The 16,544-nt window shown below is 44.8% G+C and overlaps 1 protein-coding gene across 2 annotated transcripts; it reads left to right on the top strand.

Annotated features, from left to right (window-relative positions):
* Positions 1 to 7,272: 7,272 nt before the first annotated feature.
* On the top strand, positions 7,273 to 15,018 carry LOC143418630 (uncharacterized). Of its 2 annotated transcripts, XR_013098649.1 has the most exons (3): positions 7,273 to 7,573; positions 7,686 to 14,822; positions 14,935 to 15,018. XR_013098649.1 is itself a non-coding variant. In XM_076884044.1 (2 exons), the coding sequence occupies exon 2, from the start codon at positions 8,388 to 8,390 to the stop codon at positions 14,241 to 14,243; it is 5,856 nt and encodes a 1,951-aa protein (XP_076740159.1). In that variant the 5' UTR covers positions 7,273 to 7,573; positions 7,686 to 8,387; the 3' UTR covers positions 14,244 to 15,018. The 2 variants fall into 2 exon arrangements, 1 of the variants encoding a protein (XP_076740159.1); XM_076884044.1 differs by having other exon boundaries at positions 7,686 to 15,018.
* Positions 15,019 to 16,544: the final 1,526 nt, after the last annotated feature.

Genomic DNA, 16,544 nt, shown 5'->3' with positions numbered 1-16,544 from the left:
CCCCCGTGCGATCCCGACTCCCGTTCCGTGTCTTCTCCCTTATCCCATGCTCTGTCTCCGTTCCCTGTGTACTGTCCGTGTGCTGCCTCCTGGTCGCCACAATTCCTCCTGAGGAAACACGCATACAAAAGGCAGCCGTGAGTACAAAATCTAATGGCAGACTTGCACTAACCTTGCACAATAACTGAGACTGACGGGAAGTCACTCAACGATCCAGCGTCGAGGAGCTCTCAGCCACACTGTTTTGAAGCTCCTCTGACGAGGCTTGATCGGCGCCAGGTGTGTGTGGATTCCTGGATGGGACCGGTCAGCTGGCAGGGCCACACCCACCAGGCCTAAAAGTGCCTGCCACGACCGCACCCTCACATACACAAGCACACACCCCTAAACACCTGACAGTACACCAACACGGAACAGGACAGCAGACACAACCATAATAACAATAACCACAATAATGATAATAATAATAATAATAACTACAATAGTAGTCCACACTGCTCACGGACCCCGAATCCCTGGAACTGGGTCCGTGACAGTTTCCTGATCGGAATAATAATATTTGCGGTTTTACGCAATCAACAAAATCTGTAACACTTAATTTAATTCCACGCACACTATAAAAATCAGTTGGGGTTTTTCCCGGTGGACGAGAGGGTTTGTTCCCTGCGCCTTAGGGTCGGGGAACGGGTCCTGATTGTCATCTGCGCTTATGCGCCGAGTGGCAGTTCAGAGTACCCAGCCTTCTTAGAGTCCCTGGGGGGGGGGGGGGGGGGGGGTGCTGCTGGAGGGTGCTCCACCTGGAGACTCTGTTGTCCTGCTGGGAGACTTCAATGCTCACGTGGGTAACGACAGCGAGACCTGGAGGGGCGTGATTGGGAGGAACGGCCTCCCTGATCTGAACCCGAGTGGTGCTCTGTTATTGGACTTCTGTGCTAATCACAGTTTGGCCATAACGAACACCCTGTTCGAACATAAGAGTGTCCATAAGTGCACGTGGCACCAGGATGCTCTAGGCCGTAGGTTGATGATCGATTTTGTAATCGTATCAGCAGACCTGCGACCATATGTTCTGGACACTCGGGTAAAGAGAGGGGCTGAGCTGTCAACTGATCACCACCTGGTGGTGAGTTGGATCAGGTGGCGGGGGAAGACGCTGGACAGACCTGGTGCACCTAAACGCGTAGTGAGGGTGTGCTGGGAACGTCTAGCAGAGGCCCCAGTCCGCGAGATCTTCAACGCACACCTCCGGCAGAGCTTCAACAGCATTCCGAGGGAGACTGGGGACATTGAGTCCGAATGGACCATGTTCAGCGTCTCCATTGCCGAAGCTGCTGCATTGAGCTGCGGCCGCAAGGTGGTTGGTGCCTGCCGTGGTGGTAATCCCCGAACCAAATGGTGGACACCAGAGGTGAAGGGAGTCACCAGGCTGAAGAAGGAGTCCTATCGGGCTTGGTTAGCCTGTGGGACTCCGGAGGCAGCCGACAGGTATCGACAGGCCAAGCGGAATGCGGCTCGGGCAGTGGCTGAAGCAAAAACTCGGGTGTGGGAGGAGTTCGGAGAGGCCATGGAAAAAGACTTTCGGGCTGCCTCGAAGAGATTCTGGCAAACCGTCAGACGTCTCAGGAGGGGAAAGCGGTGCTCTACCTGCACTGTGTATAGTGCTGGCGGAGCGCTGCTGACGTCGACTGAGAAAATTGTCAGGCGGTGGAAGGAATACTTCGAGGACCTCCTTAATCCCACTGACACGTCTTCCGAGGAGGAAGCAGAGTCTGGGGATGAGGGGAATGACCCGCCAATTTCCGGGGGCGAGGTCACTGAGGCAGTTAAACAACTCCTTGGTGGCAGAGCCCCTGGTGTTGATGAGGTCCGCCCCAAGTTCCTGAAGGCTCTGGACGTTGTAGGGCTGTCCTGGTTGACACGCCTCTGCAATGTTGCATGGAGATCAGGGGCAGTACCTGTGGACTGGCAGACCGGGGTGGTGGTCCCCATCTTCAAGAAAGGGGACCGGAGGGTGTGTTCCAACTACAGGGGGATCACACTCCTCAGCCTCCCTGGGAAAGTCTATGCCAGGGTGCTGGAAAGGAGAGTTCGTCCGTTAGTCGAACCTCGGATACAGGAGGAACAATGCGGTTTTCGTCCTGGTCGCGGAACACTGGACCAGCTCTTTATCCTCTCCAGGATACTTGAGGGTGCATGGGAGTTTGCCCAACCAGTCTACATGTGTTTTGTGGACTTGGAGAAGGCATTCGACCGTGTCCCTCGGGGTGTCCTGTGGGAGGTGTTGCGGGAATATGGGGTGTCTGGCCCATTGCTACGGGCCATTCGATCCCTATACAACCGTTGCAAGAGCTTGGTTCGCATTGCCGGCAATAAGTCGGACTCGTTCCCGGTGGGTGATGGGCTCCGCCAGGGCTGCCCTTTGTCTCCGGTTCTGTTCATAATTTTTATGGACAGGATTTCTAGGCGCAGCCAAGTGGCGGAGGGCTTTCGCTTTGGTGGCCTCAGAATCTCATCTCTGATTTTTGCAGATGATGTGGTTCTGTTGGCTTCATCGGGTGAGGGCCTCCAGCTCGCACTGGAGCGGTTCGCAGCCGAGTGTGAAGCAGCGGGAATGAGGATCAGCACCTCCAAATCTGAGGCCATGGTTCTCAGCCGGAAAAGGGTGGAGTGCCCACTCCGGGTCGGGGATGAGTTCCTGCCCCAAGTGGAGGAGTTCAAGTATCTCGGGGTCTTGTTCGCGAGTGATGGGAGAAGGGAGCCGGAGATCGACAGACGGATTGGGGCTGCAGCTGCAGTAATGCGGACGCTGCACCGGTCCGTCGTGGTGAAGAGGGAGCTGAGTGTAAAAGCGAAGCTCTCAATTTACCGGTAGATCTACGTCCCTACCCTCACCTATGGCCACGAGCTGTGGGTAGTGACCGAAAGAACGAGATCGCGGATACAAGCGGCAGAAATGAGCTTCCTCCGAAGGGTGGCTGGCCTCTCCCTTAGAGATAGGGTGAGAAGTTCGGCCATCCGGGAGGGGCTCAGAGTAGAGCAGCTGCTGCTCCACATCGAAAGGAGCCAGCTGAGGTGGTTCGGGCATCTGACAAGGATGCCCCCTGGGCGCCTCCTGGGTGAGGTGTTCCAGGCATGTCCCACCGGGAGGAGGCCCCGGGGCAGACCCAGGACACGCTGGAGAGATTATATCTCTCGGCTGGCCTGGGAACGCCTTGGTATTCCCCCGGATAAGCTGGAGGAGGTGGCTGGGGAGAGGGAGGTCTGGGCCTCTTTGCTTAGGCTGCTGCCCCCGCGACCCGGCCCCGGACAAAGCGGATGAAAATGGATGGATGGATGGATGGGACTATAAAAATCAAAACTATAATATCGAGAAAAAAGACATAACAGACAGAAAAGTAAAGTTAGAAACAAATTCTCAATCTCTCAGTCAGACTCACTACACGCTCCTCCACCACAGCATGCAATGCAGAAAGAAAGATAGAAAGAAAGAAAGATAGACAGACAGACAGACAGACAGAATGAATAACAGCTCTAATGTGGCCTAATACGCTATCGTAGGAAAGACATTAACCTTCATTTTAATCTGAGGTATTTAACTTATTTCACAGTTAAATTTGTGCAGCAGTGAATACAAATCTTTCTTTTATAGCTTAGCTTATAACAAAGAAAACTCTAGTCTTGTTGGAGTAAAAAACCTTAGTAAATAGCACCAATCAGTGCAAAGATTAAAAAGACTGCTTAAACTTTTCTTTAAAAGCTAGACATTTTAAATGAGAATAAGAAAGAAAAGTATTTCTTTGTGCCCCCCTTTCCCTGTTAATGCCCTGCCTGGTCCCCTGGCCAAACTTTGCTAGACCCGCCCCTGCACAGTGACCAGCTGTCAGCTACATAAAAAAAGGATCCTGGTGTTATTTGTCTCTCAGAAACAGTTCATAACTTCCCTTCAACTCATTCATGTCACCTAAAAGGTAAACCTTTTTCTCCATCACCTGTTCAGCTCTCATGATGCAGTAAGGGCATCTCCTGGTTTCATCTTCATGTTTCCCTCTCACCAGATATACAAACAATATCATGACCAGCAGCTTTAACGGCTGTGGCTCCAGCAAACATCAGCTGATAGTAGAAAGTAATATTAACTAAATTCTAACAACAGCTGATCAAGCTTAAACGTGCTGCTGTTGTTTAACGCGAACTCCGCTGGGTTCTTCTTTCTGGTGCAAAGTGGGCGATAAACATTAAGAGAGACAGGACTTAGGACAGAAAAGCCGATCAGCTGATCATTGATCAGTTTCATTATTAAGGTAGCAACAGGAGAAGGAGGGGGAGAGAATGAGAGAAGAAGAGACAGCTGCAGTGTAAAGACACAGAAGTCCAGCTTTGTGTCTTTTTTTCATTGTAGCTGAAGTATGGGACAAATCGCGTTCCTTTTCACTTCAATACGAAAAGCGTAATATTCTCTCTGAATACAAGATGATTCCGTTTTTTACAGGACGGTTGGCAACTCTAATAACTAACCTTAAGAATAAAATAAAGTTCACTATCAGTAACATCATAGCACCTGCCAGCAGTATATAAACTCCATCATGCTAGCTAGTACGCAGTACGAGTTATTGTAACTGACTGTAAAAAGTCAGCATAACGTTTGGTTATTTTTGCTTGTTTTCTATTCTTTTTCTCTCAACAGGTGATCCAGGAGATTTTTTTTTTCCCTTTCTCACTGTCCCTCTGCCCTTCTGTTTTTCTTTTCCTTCCTCTTTCTTTCTCCCTTTCCTATCCCTCACTCATGTCTGTCCCATCTATAACAACTGAAAATAAAATAAAATAAATAATAAAAACAAAGGTCGATTAAATGGACCAATACGGCAATGCCATGATGATCCATTTGGCAAAATCAATCCATTGGGTGTCCTTGTTGGTCTTCAGACAACAATTCTGACGGCTAAAGAACCAAATGGGACAGGCCAAAAAAAAGAAAAAAAGTCAGCATAACGAAAATAAACTATACACACCATCGGCCCACCGAGTCCAGCTATGGCTGCATGTGTATTTAGTAGTAATTTATTTTTGTAGAGGGCTAGCAAAACAACCGTTTTCAAGGGCATTGCCATATTGGAATTAGAGATGGACTGTACCGATATTACGTATCGGTATCGGTCCGATACTGACCTAAATTACTGGATCAGATATCGGCGAGAAATAAAAAATATAATCCGATCCATTAAATATCAAAAAAGCACCTCAGAAAACTTGCGACATGGCGTAACTCTCCTCATAACCGTAGCACGTCGGAGCAGTGTGCTCACGTGATAGAGCGGCTGTGTGTATTTGTAGCCTCGCTACCAAACCGGCATTTCATCTCCGAGGAAGTTATCCCAGAGAGAAGTAAAGCAAGTGTGTAAGTTCATCTCTGAATGTTTGTAAAGCATTCCCATGTTAAGCTTAACAACCGATATATGGAGTGACTGCCTCTCTCTCTCTCCCTCTCCTGCTGCTACTTCAATCGTGAAACTGATCAATGATCAGCTGATCGGCTTTTCTGTCGAGTCCGTCTCTCTTCTTTGTTTTTGGCCCACTTTGCACCAGAAAGAGGAAACCAGCGGCTGAACAACAGCAGCACGTTTACCCTTGATAAGCTGTTGTTAGAATTTATTTAATATTAGTTTCTACACCAGGATCTTTTTCTACTTAGCTGACAGCTGGTAACTGTGCAGGGGCGGATCTAGCAAAGTTTAGCCAGGGGGGCCGATAGGGCATTAACAGGAAAAGGGGGCACAAAGACATACTTTTCTTTCTTATTCTCATTTAAAATGTCTAGCTTTTAATTATTTAATAATTATCCGAATCTTACACCCAAAGTTTTAATCTGATGTAAAATGTATAGAAGTCCATTATTGTAACTGTTAAGTCTAATATACCCTAGTAAGCTATACTACTTTTTCCTTTGGGAAGATAACAGCTGTGCAGTCTGCAATTCTGTTGAAGAAAGATGTTGAATCTATTTAATTATTCTTGAAAAATAATTTATTTCTGTGCATTTTTTTTCACCCTGCATCAAATTAAAGTTGAGTACATCGATTAAGCATCATGAGGTGGAGGGTGGGGGGTGGTTCCCTATTTTCTTTTGCTGGGAGTTTGCAACCCTATTAGTTAGGTTGCTTAATATTTCTGCTAAGTACTCTTTCAAATACCAGAATAGGGAGGATGGAGTAGGTTTAACTTTATTAGATTGATCAGTATTGCTGAACTATGAAATATTTTGGGTGCATACAGGTGTAACAGAATAACTTTAGTGTTGTTGTTTATTTAAATTTGAGTATGAACTTATACAAAATGCAGCAAGATATAAAAAAAACAGTTTTATTGATTAAAAAACACACTATATCGGATTCATATCGGTATTGGCAGATATCCAAATTTATGATATCGGTATCGGACATAAAAAAAGTGGTATCGTGCCATCTCTAATTGGAATTAGTGGTGCGTGAATCATGAACGAATCGTTCAATACTCGAGAATCACTTTACTGACTCATGAATCATGATTCACAAGCCCAACTGACTCACTGACTCATCCCTGTTGCTGTTAGCAGCAATATATCTAGCTTAAAATTAAAATTGTGGAGCAAAACACAACATCCAGTATCTTAACAAAAGAATTTCTGCTCTGAACTGGAAGAAAAAACCCAGAGTAGAAGCTTACATCAAGACAATAGCCCCTCGGTTCACAGTAGCATCGCTCTGCTAACATGCTACAGCACATTTGAGCTACTTACTCCTTCCCTCCTGTGCTGAATCATAGAGCAAGCGAATCACTCAGGACTCGCTCACCCCCTCCCTCTTGTGCTGGATCATAGAGCAAACGAATCACTCACTCACTCACCCCCTCCCTCCTGGCTCACAGCTTCTTCTTCTTCTTGGTTGTGTAACGATGTAAAAGAATGAATATGGTTTTGTTGTTGTTAAATTCCTGTTAAACTTGGGATCTCAACCATGGGTTTATTTTGAAACTTTTATTTTGAAAATCCGCAGCGGAAGTCTGCTACTGGTAAACGGGTTTTCCCTAAGCTTATCCGTTAGTAGCAATGAAGCTTTTGCTGTGGTAAATTCTTCCTCAGTCCGCCCTGACTGAACATGAATTTAAGATAAGATAAGATAGAACTTTATTAATCCCTCGGGCGGGTTCCTCTGGGAAATTCGATTTCCAAAAATCACAGCACTGACAGAAGTTACAGAGTTACAGAATATTATATATATATTGTAGCTGACGCTGAAATGTTTGTGTGGGTTGCCATGACAACACCAAAGTGAATCTGAGATCGTTATTGTTTTCTATTTGTTTTCTTTATTTGCTTCTCATGCTTGTGTACATTTGCAGTAGGAAAGGTAATCTATGAATCCAGTGATATATCCTGCTTATAAGAAATGTTTCTGTTAAAATATTATTGTGAAGTAGTCACTTCCTGTGAGTTGCGGGAACCGGAAGTTGTGCGCGGGAGAGACAAGACAGAACGGTAACACGGCGGACTTTTCGGAATATACAACTTTTCTACTGCTGGTTTTACAAGGCGTACACGGTAAAAAATCATTATGCTGTTATTTGTTTAACACTTGTGCACCTTGTGAAAGGAAATAAGTGGCTGAGATGAATATCATATGTGCTATCGATATTATTTTACTTGTTTCTAGTTTTCACGGTGCTCCATGATTGTGAGAGGAATAAAAGAATTGTGGACATCAGTACGAAGCGTGGATTCTTTCGACCAGAGTAGAAACAGTGAAAACGTGTCCCAATCCATCTGGAGGCTTCGGTGTGCAAAGCTCTTCTCATCCTGCAGCAAGCTACAGGTCTCGGTTGCTTCTCATCCTGCAGCGAGCTACAGGCTTCAGTGGACACGTTGCTTTGCATTTTGTGACAACCAATCGGGAGCTGCAGATTCAGCGGACACTCCAAGAAGCGGTTTCAGGCTAAAGTGTGAGTCCTCAGGCTATATTGCGCAGTTATTATGCCTCATGAGTTGATGGATAGAACATGAGCTACAAATTTGCTGTAATGGACAAGGAATTAATAGTGTTCAAATTTCGGATTGTGTAAAAAAACAAACAAGCAAACAAACAAACAAAAAAAAAAAAAAAAAAAAAAAAAAAAAAAAAAGAAAAAAAAAAAAAAGGACAATCTGTTGAAGTTCTGGAAATTATTGTTGTTTTCTTACCTGTTGCTTGCAAGCTTCATGAAGGCTGAAACTGAAAATTTATTTGCTGTCATACGTAAGAATCTAAGCTAAGGTTCCTTTGTGTTAATTTTAATAATTCTCCGCCTATTACATCCATTCTTGTAATTACCTTAGTTATCTTGTCCTCTTCATAAGATACCCCCTTTAAAGTCTGAAAATGTCTAAAGATGGTCATAGTCACCCTGATGTTATGTCAGAAGTACAAGATGCAGGGGATTTGGAAGAGGAAAAAAGTGTAGTGTCTGAGAAATCTGAGACAAAAACAAGAAAATCCTCTCGTGAAAGGCGATTAACGCCAAAAATGCAGGAACTGAAAGATCAAGAGTTAACTCAAAAGGAGAAGAGGTTCAAAGCAACATACGAGAAATGGAAAAGCAACGTAAGAGACATTCGCACAAAGTTAAAGCAAGTATGCTCTGAGAGTGACATGTATGATATGATGGATGAGGCTGAGAAGCTTGAGTCTGAATTAAAGGAACAGTATGACAGAATTCGACTCCAAACCTCACCAAGTCAAGAATTTCGAAGAAAGATCGATGCATGCTCAGCCGTGACGGCCGACTTGCTGCAGCTGATGAGAGTACGTCTGACTGAAGATGAAGGTGAGTTTGACACGGTGGCGGAAAGATCAAGGTTACGCATGCTACTTGATAATGAATATGCTAGGTCCATATATGGATCCACAGCCTCCAGAGTTACTGCACCCAGCTGTCACAATTCTAACCATCTCTCAGAGTCACCTAGCATTCCAGCTATGAGAGCGGAAGTGGCTGCTCAGCTGGCTGCAAAGAAAGCCGAAATTGATATGGAAGCTGCCATCGAAGCTCAACGTCAGCAGTTGAGAAAACTTGAAAATCAGAGGGACATTGATGTAATTCAGGCAAAGCTAAATGTCTACACTGAAGAAGAGGGAAGGGATGGGACACGCAGTCCTCCATTCAGCAAAGTGAGTGATGCACACCCCTTCGCTCACCACATCCCAGATCAAGAACGGCAGGTTGTGCAAAACGAGACATCATTGGTCCAATCGCTACAAGAGTCATTAGCTCTTACTCGCTTGCCAACTCCAGAACCTTCTGTATTCTCGGGCGATCCTCTGAAGTTTACAGAATGGAGCATAAGCTTCAAAGCCCTCATAGAGAGACGATGCTCTGACCCTGCAGACAGGCTATTCTACCTGCAAAAGTACATAGCAGGTGAGGCAAAATCCTCTCTTGAAGGCAGCTTCTACAGAAAAGATGAAGAAGCCTATCAACAAGCATGGGATAGGTTAAATGCTAGATATGGCCATTCCTTTGTAGTGCAGCGGGCTTTCAGAGATAAGCTAAATGGGTGGCCGAAGATTGGTGGAAAGGAATATCTCAAGTTAAGAGATTTCAGTGATTTCCTCCAAACATGTAGTAATGCCATGCCTCACGTAAAGGGCTTACAGGTTCTTAACGACTGTGAGGAGAATCAGAAAATTCTAGTCAAGCTTCCTGATTGGGTGACATCTAGATGGAACCGTTATGTCACAGAGCAGCTAGATCGGGGCAACGACTATCCAAGCTTTCATGAGTTTGCTTCCTTTATCTCTAAGGAGTCACGCATCGCATGCAATCCAGTGTCATCCTTACATGCCTTAAGGCACTCTGCAGAGGCACCAGCAAGAGAGATGAAGCGTTCAAAAGCAAACACGTTTGCCACAAATGTGAAACCCCCGATTCCATCAAGCTCCACTGCCAAATCTGACCCTGGTGAAATCAAGTTGGGAGATGCAGGGAAACCAAAGAAATGGACCACACCAACACAAAATTCCAATAATGGCCAGTGTATTTGCTGTAGTGAGAACCATTCCATACATAAATGCAAGAGGCTTATGGACATGTCTGTAGAGGATAAGAAAAAATGCATACTTGAAAATAAGTTGTGTTTTGCATGTCTAAGAAAGGGTCACAATTCTAAAGACTGTAGGAACAGGGCCATGTGTGGCATATGCAGAAAGAGTCACCCAACGCCATTGCATGAAGATCGTTCTACAGCAGCATCAACACAAGGCGCAGTTGAAGAAAGTACGTTGTCATTATCATGTTGTGTGAGTGGAGGTGAAGGTGGGAGTACATCAATGATAGTCCCAGTGTGGATCTCAACACTTAGTGCTCCGGACACTGAAACCCTAGTGTATGCACTATTGGACACTCAAAGCAGTCACACATTTGTTGATCAGGAGGTGTGCGAAAAGCTACAAGCAACAATGGAACCAGTGAAACTTAAACTTTCCACCATGATGGGGAGAGACTCAGTCGTGAAGAGTCAAAGAGTATGCAAGCTCAAAGTTAGAGGATTTTCCTCTAATGTTTCCATCAGTTTGCCTCCAGCCTACACAAGGGACTTCATTCCCCTTGACCGCACACATATTCCCACTTGCCAGACAGCCAACAAATGGAAACACCTTGTAAGCATGGCCCAGGAGATACCCCCGTTGATGGACTGTGGTGTTGGATTGTTGATTGGATACGACTGCTCCAGAGCGTTAATTCCAAGAAGGGTCGTCACTGGGGGTGACTATGAGCCTTATGCTATTGAGACGGATCTTGGTTGGAGCATTGTGGGAAGCGCACCACAGCGTGTGCAGGCTAAAGATGTGACTGGTTTTTGTCATCGAGTGTCTGTCAGAGAGGTGCCACCCATAACACCATTTGCTGTCATCAAGGCCCTGGAGTCTGATTTTGCAGACACAAAACCTGGTGACAGAAGCATATCTCAAGAAGATATTTGCTTCCTGCAGATCTTGAAAGACAGAATCCAACAAAATAAGGATGGTCACCTGGAGATGCCTCTCCCTTTCAAAGCACGTCCGCATCTCCCAGACAACAAAGGGCTGGCGTTAGTACGGCTGAAGCATCTAAAGAGGAAGCTGGACAGAGATCCCAAATTCAAAATAGACTACGTGAGATTTATGGAAGGTGTCTTCAAGGATGGAGATGCAGAGAAAGTGGAAAACCAAGCAGAGCTGGGGAAAGTCTGGTATATCCCACACCAAGGAGTTTACCACCCCAGAAAACCAGGAAAAATCAGAGTGGTTTTCGACTGCTCTGCAAGGTATGAAGGCACCTCCTTAAACGACCATCTGCTAACAGGACCTGACCTCACAAATAGCCTAACAGCCGTGCTGTGCCGCTTCCGTAAACATCCCATCGCAGTCATGTGTGATGTGGAGAAAATGTTCCACAGGTTTCATGTGAGCGAGGATGATAGAGACTACCTGCGGTTTCTCTGGTGGGAAAATGGAGACACAAACTCTGAACCCAGAGAGTACCGCATGAAGGTTCACCTGTTTGGAGCATCATCATCCCCTGGCTGCGCCAATTATGGCATGAAGCACCTTGCCAGCCAATGTGAGAAAGAGTACCCCTCCGCAGCTAACTTCATCCAGAAACATTTCTATGTCGACGATGGTCTCATAAGTGTAGAGTCGGTGGGTAAGGCAATTGAACTGGTCAAAGAAGCCCAAGCCGTGTGTGCCAAAGGAAAGCTGCACCTTCACAAATTTCTCTCCAACAGCCGAGAGGTCCTTGACTCTGTCGATGTTGCAGAGCGTGCTACGGAGGTAAAGAATGTTGATCTTAATCACGAGGATTTACCAGTTCAAAGAGTGCTAGGTATAAGGTGGAATGTTGAAAATGATAGCTTCTCCTTCAAGGTGTCACTTGAGGAGAAACCAGCAACGCGCCGAGGGATTCTCTCAATTGTGGCCTCCTTGTATCACCCTTTGGGGTTTCTAGCCCCAGTCATTCTTGAAGGGAAAAGAGTGCTGCAGGAGATGTGTCAGAGAGGCACAGGGTGGGATGAGCCACTACCCAAAGGCTTGAAGTTAAGGTGGGAGACTTGGATGAAGGATCTGGAGAACCTGGAAAGAATTGAAATTCAAAGATGCTTCATACCTGACAGCCTTGGCGAGATTCAAAGAGTCGAGCTTCATCATTTCTCTGATGCAAGCAGTCAAGGGTATGGCCAGTGCTCTTACATCAGAGTGGTAAGCAGAGAAAGGGTATGCTGCTCCTTGGTCATGGGCAAGGCGAGGGTTGCACCAACCAAAATAGTTACCATACCGAGACTTGAGTTAACTGCAGCAGTAACCTCGGCATCTGTGAGCAGCATGTTAAGAGAGGAGCTAGAACTCAAGGTTGATGACGAATATTTTTGGACAGACTCAAAGGTCGTGCTTGGTTACATCAATAATGAAGCAAGAAGGTTCCATGTGTTCGTGGCAAACCGCGTGCAGAGAATTCGAGAAACCACCGATGCACGGAAATGGTACTATGTTGACACAGGAGAAAACCCTGCTGATCATGCCTCGAGAGGCCTCAAAGTAGCTGACCTCATCAAGTCAAATTGGTTCTCTGGTCCCAGCTTTCTATGGGAAAGAGAGATAGCCACAAAACAGGCTACTTCAGATTTGCTGGTGGGAGACCCAGAGGTGAGGACTACTCAGGTGTTGGAGGTTGATGTAGCAAGGCAGTTTGACATCCAGAAGCATCTGCTGCGGTTCTCAAGATGGACTACAGCTGTCAACGTCATTGCTCGTATCCAGCGGCTGGCAAAGAGGATCAGGACCGCTGAGCCTTTAAGCGTGGAAGAGAGAAAGCAAGCTGCACAGACTCTCGTCAAGCTTGCACAACAAGATGCCTTTCAAGAGGAGTTAAACACACTCAGCCAGAAACTAGGAAGGCTGCCTTGCAACCACCAACTCTTTCAGCTTGACCCATTTCTCCAAGATGGCATAATGAGAGTAGGAGGAAGACTGAGGAAGGCATCTGTGCCTCTTGAGTTAAGACACCCAGTGATCCTTCCTAAAGATGGTGCTGTTACAAACCTCATCATTGCACACCATCATACCAAGATACAACACCAAGGCAGAGGACAAACCCTCAATGCCCTGAGAGCCAATGGTTACTGGATCACTGGTGGAAGTAAGGCTGTAGCCCAATACATCAGGCAGTGCGTACAGTGCAGGAGAGCCCGCGCGCCACCAGAGGAGCAACGGATGGCAGATCTACCTAGTGACCGTGTTGATCCCACACCACCATTCACTTATTGTGGTATGGACTGCTTTGGTCCTTTTCACACCAAACAAGGTCGCAAAGATCAAAAACGGTACGGCCTCCTCTTCACATGTTTTTGCTCAAGGGCAGTGCATATAGAGATGTTGGAGGATTTGACGACTGACGCATTCATCAATGCCTTGCGCTGCTTCATTGCCCTTCGTGGAGCTGTTAGGCACATTAGGTCCGATCAGGGAACTAACTTTATGGGGGCAAGAAACGAGATGGCAAAGGCTCTGAAAGAACTTGATAAGGAAAGAGTGACTGCATACCTAGCAGAAAATCAGTGCGACTTCCAGATGAATACGCCCCACTCTAGTCATGCTGGAGGCGCATGGGAGCGTCAAATCCGGACAGTGAGAAGCGTACTGAGCACAGTCCTTGCCTGCAGTGTGGGAAGGTTGGATGATGCTTCATTGAGGACATTCCTTTATGAAGCTATGTGCATCGTGAATAACCGCCCACTCACTGTTGATAACATCAATGACCCCAAAAGCTTGGAGCCACTCACACCGAACCACTTGATCACCATGAAATCCTCAGTCCCACTTCCACCTCCAGGTAAATTCGTCAAGGAGGACCTGTATGCTAAGAAACGGTGGAGAAGGGTACAGTATTTGACTGAGCAATTTTGGCACAGATGGAGAAAGGAATACCTGGCCAATATTGCTCTGAGACAGCGATGGCATACACCAAGACGTAATGTGGAGGTGGGTGACATTGTGATTCTCAAAGAGGAAGATGTTCCTCGCAATGAATGGAAACTTGCTAGGGTTGTGGAAGCACATGAGGATGATGATGGACTTGTACGGAAGGCGACAATCCAGACTGGTGATCGGAAGTTAGGAAAGGGAGGCGAACGCCTCGTCCAACCCTCAATCATTCAGAGACCCATTCAGAAATTAGTGGTCCTGGTGAAAAACAGCTAAATGGGAAAAATGTCATTCATTGATTAGATTTCCCTTCTAAAATAGAAGTTGTCATTATGCTGTACTTCATGCACATGTTATGGAGATGTAAAATCTACTGTTCATATTGTTGAATTCATTTGTTGAGAAAAGAATATTGTTTATGTCAATGCAAGAATGTTTAAAACAACAACATGGTGCTTGGGAATTACCATTGATATAATGAGAAATTCAAGTGTATTTACGTTCTCAATTGTAATAATCAAAGGTAATTGGTGGGAGTGTAGCTGACGCTGAAATGTTTGTGTGGGTTGCCATGACAACACCAAAGTGAATCTGAGATCGTTATTGTTTTCTATTTGTTTTCTTTATTTGCTTCTCATGCTTGTGTACATTTGCAGTAGGAAAGGTAATCTATGAATCCAGTGATATATCCTGCTTATAAGAAATGTTTCTGTTAAAATATTATTGTGAAGTAGTCACTTCCTGTGAGTTGCGGGAACCGGAAGTTGTGCGCGGGAGAGACAAGACAGAACGGTAACACGGCGGACTTTTCGGAATATACAACTTTTCTACTGCTGGTTTTACAAGGCGTACACGGTAAAAAATCATTATGCTGTTATTTGTTTAACACTTGTGCACCTTGTGAAAGGAAATAAGTGGCTGAGATGAATATCATATGTGCTATCGATATTATTTTACTTGTTTCTAGTTTTCACGGTGCTCCATGATTGTGAGAGGAATAAAAGAATTGTGGACATCAGTACGAAGCGTGGATTCTTTCGACCAGAGTAGAAACATATATATATATATATATATATATATATATACACACACACACACACACACATATATAAATACAGAGACAAATATAAATAAAATATACGAAGAGGATAAATAGAATAAATAGGAATAAAAATAAAAATACAAGTGAATTGCACATTTCAAGTATTGAGGTCTATTGCACCATTGACTATTTACAAAAAGTATTGCACAAGGTATTGTACAGTGAGGTGAAGAGGCACTACAGCTTAGTTGTTCCCCCCTCCTTTGTCCTCCTGTTTCCCCTCCCTCTCCCCTCCAGAGAGGAGTTAAACAGTTTGATGGCGTGTGGGACAAAGGAGTTTTTAAGTCTGTTAGTTCTTGTCTTGGGGAGAAGCAACCTGTCACTGAACAGACTCTTCTGGTTGTTAATGGCCGTGTGCAGAGGATGCCCAGCATTGTTCATAATGTCCATCAGTTTCTTTAATGTCCTTTTCTCTGCCACAAACATATTTGAAAATCCTCATTGAGGTTAACATGACAGTGCATTAACAGCAAGAACTGCCCATACAGTAGCATCTGAGTAGATTTCGGTTTTATGATCTTGTTTTGCAATTAATGGGTTAGACGGTAGGAAAAGTGGACACGCTGAGCTAGCAGCTAACAGCTAGAGGAGACTGTCGTGTCTAATAATTTGAAACTTCTCTTGATAGTTTGGGCGGAATCCTGTTGCTGGAAACCCATGGTTATTCATGCCCCATGTTATTGCAGGTATGTGTATTTTGAAACATGTATTTGGTTGAGCTGCAGGCTAATTCTGTTTAAGGAATACTGCTTATTAAGTTTTGCCCAGTAGATGGCAGCATTGTTCCATTTACTATTGTACATGAAAGGAAATTTTGGCTTTGGTCTGGAAGTTTATTTATATTCACATGAATGTGCATTTAAGTGAATTAATTTCTCTTTTTTTTTTACCTAAACCACAATGCAGTAATATTTTTATTTTATTTTCCATCATAAGTTTTGTGGCCATTTTATTTTTCAATCAATATTTATTTTTTCATTTATTTTAAGAAAACTGAGAGTTCCACTATACGATCATTAGGTTATCCGTTTGTAGCAATGAAGCTTTTGCTGTGTTTGGCGGAATCCTGTTACTGGAAACCCATGGTTATTCATGTCCTATGTTATTGCAGAGACCCGCAAAAAGGGGAATAAACCACGCCTGAGCTCTACCCATCTCGGATCCAGAGAGTTTTACTCACACAGCACCGGACATAGAGACTGAGGGGGGTTACAGTTGGCAACCAATGTTAAGGTGCATTACCGCCCCCTGGCTCACAGCTCAGTGGACATTTAGATGAGAAAATATATATTTGACACATTTAAGGAAAATACTAATAAAATAAAAATAAACAAAATAAATGTTTAAGCAATTTTGATATGAAATTGCTTAATTTTAGAAATGTTTTTGCCCTTTTTTGCTCTATAAAATAGTTGTTTTCTTTTAGAATCACTCATCTTAGCAGTAGGATATACATGAAAAGAGAAACAAATTAA

Source organism: Maylandia zebra, linkage group LG5, assembly GCF_041146795.1.
Source record: "Maylandia zebra isolate NMK-2024a linkage group LG5, Mzebra_GT3a, whole genome shotgun sequence".
Taxonomy (NCBI): domain Eukaryota; kingdom Metazoa; phylum Chordata; class Actinopteri; order Cichliformes; family Cichlidae; genus Maylandia; species Maylandia zebra.
This window is presented reverse-complemented; position numbering and strand designations above follow the sequence as displayed.

Excerpts from the sequence above, each read along its gene's own strand:
- LOC143418630 (XM_076884044.1), top strand. The coding sequence starts at position 8,388 with ATGTCTAAAGATGGTCATAGTCACCCTGATGTTATGTCAGAAGTACAA.